Source organism: Cariama cristata, unplaced genomic scaffold (genome assembly GCF_000690535.1).
Source record: "Cariama cristata isolate BGI_N322 unplaced genomic scaffold, ASM69053v1 scaffold29596, whole genome shotgun sequence".
Taxonomy (NCBI): domain Eukaryota; kingdom Metazoa; phylum Chordata; class Aves; order Cariamiformes; family Cariamidae; genus Cariama; species Cariama cristata.
In genome coordinates, this window is record NW_009620841.1 from 3,495 (window position 1) to 11,878 (window position 8,384).

The following is an 8,384-nucleotide window of genomic DNA, read 5'->3' on the forward strand; positions in this document are numbered from 1 at the left end:
CGCGTGCAAGGCTTGGAGGGCTGCAGAGCAGCCGGGCAGGGTTGCCTTCCCCCCGGCTGGAATTGCGTCCTCGGCGCTGGCGATGGCGTTGGGACGCGCTGGGTATCTGGGCTGGTTGTGTTGGCTCTGGGCAAACTGGTGTCCCCCCACGGCTGAGCTCTGTGGGAGCTGGGATCTCCCGACACACGCAGGAGCTTTGCGGCACCAGGGAGCATCGCTGGGGCTTGTGCACGCAGCGAAAGGCAAGCAGCCACACGTGTCCCCACTGCGGTGGAAGAGCTGGGGACAGGGCCAATGTCCCCTCCCAGCCTCTAACCACCGTGCAGGTCCCTTCTGAGTGAGTTACGTTTTGCTCTCTGTGCTCTTTTAACTGAGCACAAGGACCCAGCATGTCTTTGTGAGAGACCCAGCAGGTTTTTAGCTCTGATTATCTTTTCCGTCCCAAAGCAGTGCAATTCACACAACACTGGGACCACCCCCCACACACCCTCTCCCCAAACTCCTGATGCTCCAGGACTGCCCACAGCATCACCCCCTGCAAGTCTCTGCCCAAGGACATTTACGATGGTTGTCGTGTCCAGCACCTGGTGCCTCTTACAGCTGCGTCCTCACCAGAGGGAGCTGTGTCCCCGATGGGGGGCACTGCCCAATTTTGGCCCAATTCCCTACTCCCTCCCCCTTTCATAGCCCTTGTCAATGTTCCAGGAGACATGCTGCTTGGGTCTAATGGGCAGCCAAAGGTGCCAGGGACAGAGGAAAAGTCTGCTTGGGTTTGCATTTCTCCTGGCACCCACCTAGCCATGCCTAGCATGGTCTGTGCCCTGCTCTTATGTCAGCCCCCATGCCATAGGTGTCTGGGGGCTGGGGGGATTGCAGGGGTTCTTTGGGACTAGTACCACCACCAGTGCAATATCTGGGCCAGGGGAGATTAGGGCTGGACACCCTCGCCGCCCCCATCTCCTGGAACAGCCCTTGCTTGAGCTGCTTTTGAGAGTGATCCCAGAGCAGGTTTTAGTGTCACAGCACACTTGAGCTGTCCCTGCTGTCCTCAGCCATGTACCCTTGGGAGAGTGACACCACACACCACACACCCCACCCCCCCCCCCCCCCCACCCCCCCCTCATCCACCCAGGAGCAGCTCTTACTTCTGCCACCTCCCCAGTGCAACACACTGTCTGCCTGCACCCCAGCTCCAGCCAGCAGCACCTTCCCAGGGCCGCTTTGCCGCCCCTTGTTGGAGGACTTTGACACATAACTGTGCACTAAGTATGGGTATTACCGATATCTCCCCATCAGACCCGACATGCCAAGAGCAGTCCCAGCCCAGCCCTGGGGTTTGCTTGCTCTGGTGGTTCTTTACAGCCAAGAAAGCAGGTTTTCAGCCTCAGTTTTACCTTTCAGGCTATATTCCCTGCCTTCCTGCACCGCGATGCTCAGCCGGAGCCAGGCAGGCTGGGACCAGCCCAGCCAGGAGTTGTCTCAGCAATTTAATGCAGGCAGCAACGTGGGTCAGAAGTGGGTTTCCCAGGGCCCACCAGAGGCAATGTCTGCTCTGTGTCCAGGCAGCCTCGGCACCCGCATTTGCCACCACAGTAAGGCCATGGGGTCATGAGAACTTGTACAACTTTACTGGGGTCTGACAGAGCCCTGAGGAATCCCAGAGCCAGGATGGGTTGGGGCTGGAGGGAGGCTGGGAGCCCACCTCCGAGCTTCCCGTGGGCTCTGGCCACCTCTTCCCACCGAGCAGGGCTGTCAGGCACCCGCTGCAGAGGAGCTGGGGGGCAGGAAAGCTCAGGGCAGCCCAGGGCATCAGCAGAGGAGGGGGAGGGATGTGGTTTGGCAGGGCAGTGCTCTTGTCCCTCCGGCCTGTCCCCAGGCTGGGCTGGCAAAGACCTCTGCGAGCTGGGAACCAGTGCCCTGCACGGGATCCCTGAGACAGCAGCAACTTGGGAGCCCACTGGTCCACAGCTGAAGGTATGGGGCAGACACACTGGAGGGGGTGTCCCCTTCTTGCTCTGCGGCAGATGAACCCCCCCAGCTCCCCTCACCCCAGCTCTGCTCTTAACCTGTGGGAGTGCGGGCGTCTCCAGTTACCCCAGGAAGGTGGCGGGGGACTCCTGAGCTGCTCCTGACAGGGCAAACTTGGGCTGCCTGAAATAGCTTGGGTTTGTGCCACGGCAGAGCTGCGGCAGCCCCAGATCTATCACACGGAGCAGGGCAAGGCTGGCACCGCTGTCGGGCTCTGTCTACTTGGGGTCTGCAGAGCTCAACCCACTCGGGACCCCCGCAGCACCAGTGGCAGGAGAGGGCTCAACGGGCAGTCGGACACGGGAAGGCAAGGCAGCAAATCCCTGGCCATGCTGGATGCCGCTGGAGATCCTGCAGGGAGGTGAAAGGAAAAGTTGTCTCCAAAGCACTGCTGGGCTGAGCATGGCTTCCTTGCTGGAAAGCCAAAAATAGCCTCTTTACTCAGAAGAGGCTGTAGCAGGGATCTCACTCAAAGCACAGCCAAATACCTTGGAGGCTGTAGGACAGACCCAGAGGAGCGTGGCTTCACCGAGGCGTTATTAGACCTTGGAAAGGCAGCGGCCATAGCTGAACCATCCAATAACTCCGTTACCTCTGGGCATCTCATCATGCCAAAGGTGCCAGAGCAACCGGGCTGGCTGGCAAGGGGATACCCCCACCCTGGCAGAGGTGGGGAGCAGCTGCGCACCGCCATGGCCAGCCCTTGGTCTGTGGCAGAAGTTCAGCTCAGTGGATGGAGATGGCAGCAGGACAGGGGATTTTTCCAGTCCTTCGTGGCCCGGCCCAAGGGATATCTGGAAACCCCCTGGGCGGCTCTGCCATCCCTGCCGCGTGAGACTCTTCACAGGCAGTACCGTCCTCCGCAGGGCTGCTGCTGCCTGCACTGGGCAACACGCAGCTGCTGCTGGGTAAGCTGGCAAAGCCCTGGGAGAGCAGAAAGGCCATGCCCTTGCCAGGGGAGCGCTCAGGCCAAGTGCTCACATGGCAGCATCTCTGTGCTGTGCTGACTTAACATCTACCTGTTCCTGGGGGTCTTGCTCCCTCCCTCAGCACTTCTGTGAGCAGTTATTCCTGGAAACATCCTGGAGTCACCTTCAATCATGCCTTCACCCGCTGACATTTATAGAGCTTCTTCCAGCAGCTGATGGATTTAATAGTGTGAATCTCCCACCCCCCAGCCCCAGCCCGTTTATGCCTTTCCCTCTATGGGGTTTGTCATTGCCCCAGTGTGTGGTGAGGACTAAAGGTGAAGCTGCAGCTCCACTGCAAACAGCTTTCGGCTTCTGGGCAGTGAGACCCGTCCTGGCAGAGCCCAGTCGTACCAGTCTTCTGCAAACTCCCGTCTAATGTCCTGCCCACCAAACTAATCCTCCCCTGGTCTCTCCCAGCCATTTCTGCTTCTCGGATTTCTCCCTCTTGGGTGGAGGAGCCGCAGGGCTGCCAAATCTTGCAATACTCAGGCTATTTCTTAAAGCCCCAGCTCCTGAAATGGTGGAAAAACTGGAGGGTACTGGCCTCCATCGGCTTTTGTTTCTTTAAGGAGTTTCTCATTCTCCTGCTTGTGCAGAAAAAGCAGGGACCAGGAGCCTGCAGCCCATGGCAGAGAGCAGAGGATGGGCACAGCACACAACCCAGGTGGACCTGGGCTGCCGAGCAGTGGCTGTGGCTGCTCTGTGCCCAGGGACACCCAGAGCTGCCGGGCAGCCATCAAAAATCCCATGGGCGGTCACTCGGCATCCATCACTCACCCTCAGGAACTGGGGCAAGAGAGATGCTTAAGGAAAGGTGGAGCCGGGGCTGGGATGCTGCTTGGGTGGGATATTGAGCATCCAGCCCTGCAGTGCGGGGGTCCCTGCCCTCCTGCCCCCCAGCAGTGCTGGGGCCCAATGCCCCCAAGGGCTGTGCTTTCCCCCTGCTCACCCACAAGCCTTTCCAGCCACAGGAAAATCCCTCCTTCCCCTCACCACAGCCCACCCCAGCAGCACTCTGTGCAGGCCAAGCCAGGCTGGTGGATTCTCCGGAGCAGCTCTGAGCCGACCCAGATGCTTGCCAGCAGCACATACCATGGCTGTGAACGCATTTCCTCTAGGGAGTTATTTTGGACATGGCACCATGGGACACATGCCCCTCCTGCAAGCACTGTGGGAGCATCCCGCGAGAGCCTGGCATCACACACCGGCACCCAACTTGAGGAACCCAGAGCTCCGTTCTGGGAAGGTCAGCACAACTTGGCGATACTTCAGTGCTCAGCACACGACCCGGCGAGGCTGGCTCGCAGGTCCAGAGCTGGGTGGGACCCTAAAAGAAGTCAGTATCAAGACAGCTAAAAACATGCTCAAAAAATAAGCTATTCTATCAATTATCATTAGACTAGAAAAAATATTAGCACTTTGAGCAAGTGTGTTAGTAAAATTTTAAGATGGTCATCCAGCATCAAACTAGTTTAGTTACCCAAAATCAGGGGGCGAAAGCCCTGCTGAGCCAAAATCTCCCACGCGAGGCGCACAAACCCCTCCAGCCTCACCCAGCACCAAAATTCCTGTGCCATCCCTGACACATACAACCCAGGACCCTCCTGCCAACACCTCCGTTCACAGCAGTCTGGAAGGATCCTGAGGACCCCCGGTCAGACTGAGGGTGCGGGACTGCCTGACTGAGGAGCATGAACCTCAGCTCCTCCAGTGGGGTCACAACCCATGCCATCAGCAGCAATGGGCCATGAGCCAAAGGGGATGGGGACCACCCTCCTCCCTGCACGTTGCCAGGGTGGCCGGGTCAGGCAGGCCCCCTCCTCCCACCACCATCCCCAGACCCCACTTCCTTTCCCCCTCTGGCACCCATCAAAAGAGCTCAGCACTGGGCACAGTCAGAAAGGCGCGGTGCTGGGAGCTGGGCCATGCGGGAGTAAGAAGGGGACATGAGGATAGAGCAGAACTGTTTTTATTGGAGGTGTCAAGAGCAGGAACAAAAACAAACCTACAGGCTCCCCTCCTCAAGTGCCATCCTCCTTTCCCCCCCTCCCCAACACCGGGGCAGTCAGCATCACATGTGCGTGCTACAAGACAACGGCAAGGCTTAGACTTCGTTTCAGCCAAAAGCCAGACAAAGCCCCCAGCATCCCAGGCAGCGCTGCCGCCACCCTCTCCTTGGTGACTGCAAGCTCAGCTTGGCCCTGCCAGAGGCAGGGCAGGACATTCACCTTCCCCTCCAAGGAGAGGCAAGCTTTGCGTGACAGGAGGTTTTGGTTAAGGGAAAGACAGGAGCACAGCTCCACTGAAGTGCCAGGGGACGTGACCTGGGCTGCAGCTCCCAGAGGGACATCTTGGAGGACCCTGGGAGAGAGCAAGTCGTGCAGCCTGAGCAGAGCTGCAGCAGCCACAGGCAAAAAATGGCATCGTTAAACCCCGAAGGGCTTCGCTGCCCCCTCTCTTCATCACAAACCAAAAGGGAGGGAGGTCAGAAGACAAACCAGGAGGGGAGGTGAAGCAGGTCTGGAAGGGCGTTCGGCTCTGGCTCACTTCCCAGCCCGCCGCTCCTCCTGGCGCTTGGTGAGGATGTATTTGAAGAACTCGTACACGGACCAGGCGATCGCTGTTGAGGGCATTTGATAAATGACTCTCGCCTGGACCCCTCTGAAGTAGGCGGTCACGCCGCCCACTTGGTACACCGTCCTGAAGGCATTGGCCATGCCTGTGATGTGTCCGCTGATGTTGGAGCTCAAGGCCAGGGACTCCTGGGTGTTGAGCAGTGTTTTGCAAACGTCCAAAGGCGTAGTGGCAGCAGCAGCGACAGCCCCCGCGCAGGCTCCGGAGACCACGTGGGAGCCTGGGTTGTACTGTCTGTGGGGGTTGAGCTGCTCCTGTAAGAACTCGTAGGTCATGAAGTGAATGGCTTGGAAGGGGATGTTCATGGTGAGCTGGGTGGTGTAGCTGCGGTAGAAAGCTCCAGCCCCTTCGTTGCGCCACACAGCCCGCACACAGTCCATCACACGCTGGTAAGGCGAGTTGTACATCTGCATCCTCTGCTTGACCACTTGGGACAGACGGCGGTAGCCAGCAGCAGCAGCAGCCAGGACCCAGGCGCGGAGGGGAAGAGGAGAGAGAAGGGTAAGCGCAAAGCCAGGCTTCTTCCAAGTGCCCAGAGTTTGGTCACGCTGGCTTAAGAGCTCATGATGGACCACTCGGACCGGCAGTGCCCTGTGTGTCCCCAGGCAGGACTGCAGCCATTTAGATCTGCCGAGGCATTGCTGTTGCACAGACATCGCCACCTGCAAACTCCACAGCTGCTGCAGCCCCAGGGAACATCCCGATACCCAAGCGCTTATACTCCAGATCCACGCTCGCTCCCAAGCAACCCACGTTCCATCCACCGCCACAGAGCTACTGTGCAGTCAGGAGAACCCCCTCTACATCTATTCTCTTATTTTCCAACAGCTCTCGATCTGGATGAGCCTGTCCCTCCCCAGCCGCCTCCACTGCAGCCCAGAATAAACCACAGTGGCACATCGCAGAGCCCACCAGCCAGGAATTGCTAGCGGCTGGGGCTGAAATGCAGCCCCCCCACGGCAAGAAACAGATGCCAAGGCTGCTGCTGAAATGCAGCCACTCCAGGGCAAGAACCAGATGCCAAACCCCCCTCCAACACATCCAAGAGCGGGACAGGGGAACCCAGGGTGCAGTCTGCCGCTATCCTGCCTACCCCTATTTCAATATTGACCACAAGGAGCTAAAAATGATGCGAATACAAACTACTACAGTCATGATAAGAAGATAAGCTCCAGGAAGGAATGACAACGGTCTGGCCACACAGCTGCCTGCTCCTCAGAGTCCGAGCCAGGCAGGAGTCTTGCTGGGCCCAGATCACCTGGGCCTGCACCATCACAAACCCTCCAGTTTTAAGAGGAAAAAATATGTTCACAACTAGTCTTTCCTTGTTATTCCTCCTTCTCCCACCATGTTCATAGACTTTAATTACAAACTCTGCCTTTTTCATACATACTAGGTTCAACAAAATCAATACCTTCCAGACATTTCACAAGATCTCCCTTCTGATCTCTCTAGCATGCCTTTTGTAGCCCATTCTTTTAATTTTGTTCCTGAACACAGGCCCAGAACCATACCACAGCTTCCTGAGATCTCACTACAGCAATTCAAAATTTCCACACACTTGAAACAACTTCAACAGTATGGATCACATCTCTCTTGCTCTCTCTCCTGCTCCAGGTAGCTGTCCCCAGCAAAACCCCTGGGTGAAAGGCCAGTGCCCTCCTGGCTCCTCCTAAGCTGGGGTTTGCCATGCTCCCCAGAATTAATCTCTTCTACCTCCCCCCTCTGTAACGGGCTGCAACCAGGCTCTCTAACCAGAGCTGCAGCCACTGGCCCCCAAAGGATCCTTGCAGTTAGGCAAGCACCGAGGAGAGCACTCTCTGTGCCGAACAGGGCACCCAAGTGGCCTGGGTGGACCCCAATCCTCCCCTCCCTGGCAGGCCAGGACCATCGTTACCTTCGGCAGGGTTCATGGCTGCATCGTGGAGCAACGTTGCTACACACCCGGCTGCACCTGCAAAACAAGAACTGCCACATGTGAGGGGGTGGGAGGTGAGGGACCCTGGGGCTCCACCACAGCCCCGAGTCCCCCGCCAAGGCACAGGAGGAGGCGCCTAGAAGAGGATGAGATGCGAAGGTGGCCTCCATCTCCCCTCCGAGAGGCGGGCAGGTCCTCAGCAGTTCCCGCCTGGAGAGAGCTCAAGAGAGGGAGAGGATTGCGACAGGCTGTCAAGTCCCATGGGCTGACCAGGACCTGCTTGGGCCCAGCCCTTGGGGGACAGGCTAATGCCACCACCCAGCAGGGGTCCAGAGGACAGCGACTGTCCCTGCGTGCCACGGAGGGGAAACCTGACAGCACTCCTGCCAAGGGTGGGACATGCCCAGCTCTCCCCTCGGCCCCATGCTTTCCCCACTGTGGTGGCTCCTTGAGTCAAGTAATAGGCACTACAGCAAGATGGGCTCTGAAACCACGCGGTGCTCCGGGGATGAGCTCCAGCACCACCAACCAACGGGGCTGTGACCAGTCCCGGCTTGTCTGCAGACATCCAGCACCACCAACCAACGGGGCTGTGACCTGTCCCGGCTTGTCTGCAGACAGCTCCCGTCCACCGGCATCCTTCTGAGCCGGGGCCACTAACCTGCTTCAAGTCAGATACCTGCAAGCGGCTTCGGCAGGCGCAGGACCGATGTTCTCCCCTGCCCGGCACCACACCGGCGCGGCACCGCGCAGCTGGCTCATGGCTGGGGAGAGCACAGGGCTTTAGGACATCCGTGGCACCCCAACCCCACAGCGGCTAACACCCTGCGGCC

The 8,384-nt window shown here is 58.6% G+C and overlaps 1 protein-coding gene across 1 annotated transcript; it reads right to left on the minus strand.

The window, feature by feature from the left end:
* Positions 1-4,952: 4,952 nt before the first annotated feature.
* On the minus strand, positions 4,953-7,643 carry LOC104162905 (mitoferrin-2). Its single transcript, XM_009701742.1, has 2 exons — positions 7,531-7,643; positions 4,953-6,060 (listed from the first exon to the last, which is right to left on the minus strand). Exons 1-2 carry the CDS (start codon positions 7,544-7,546, stop codon positions 5,543-5,545), a joined length of 534 nt encoding a protein of 177 aa, XP_009700044.1. The 5' UTR covers positions 7,547-7,643; the 3' UTR covers positions 4,953-5,542.
* Positions 7,644-8,384: the final 741 nt, after the last annotated feature.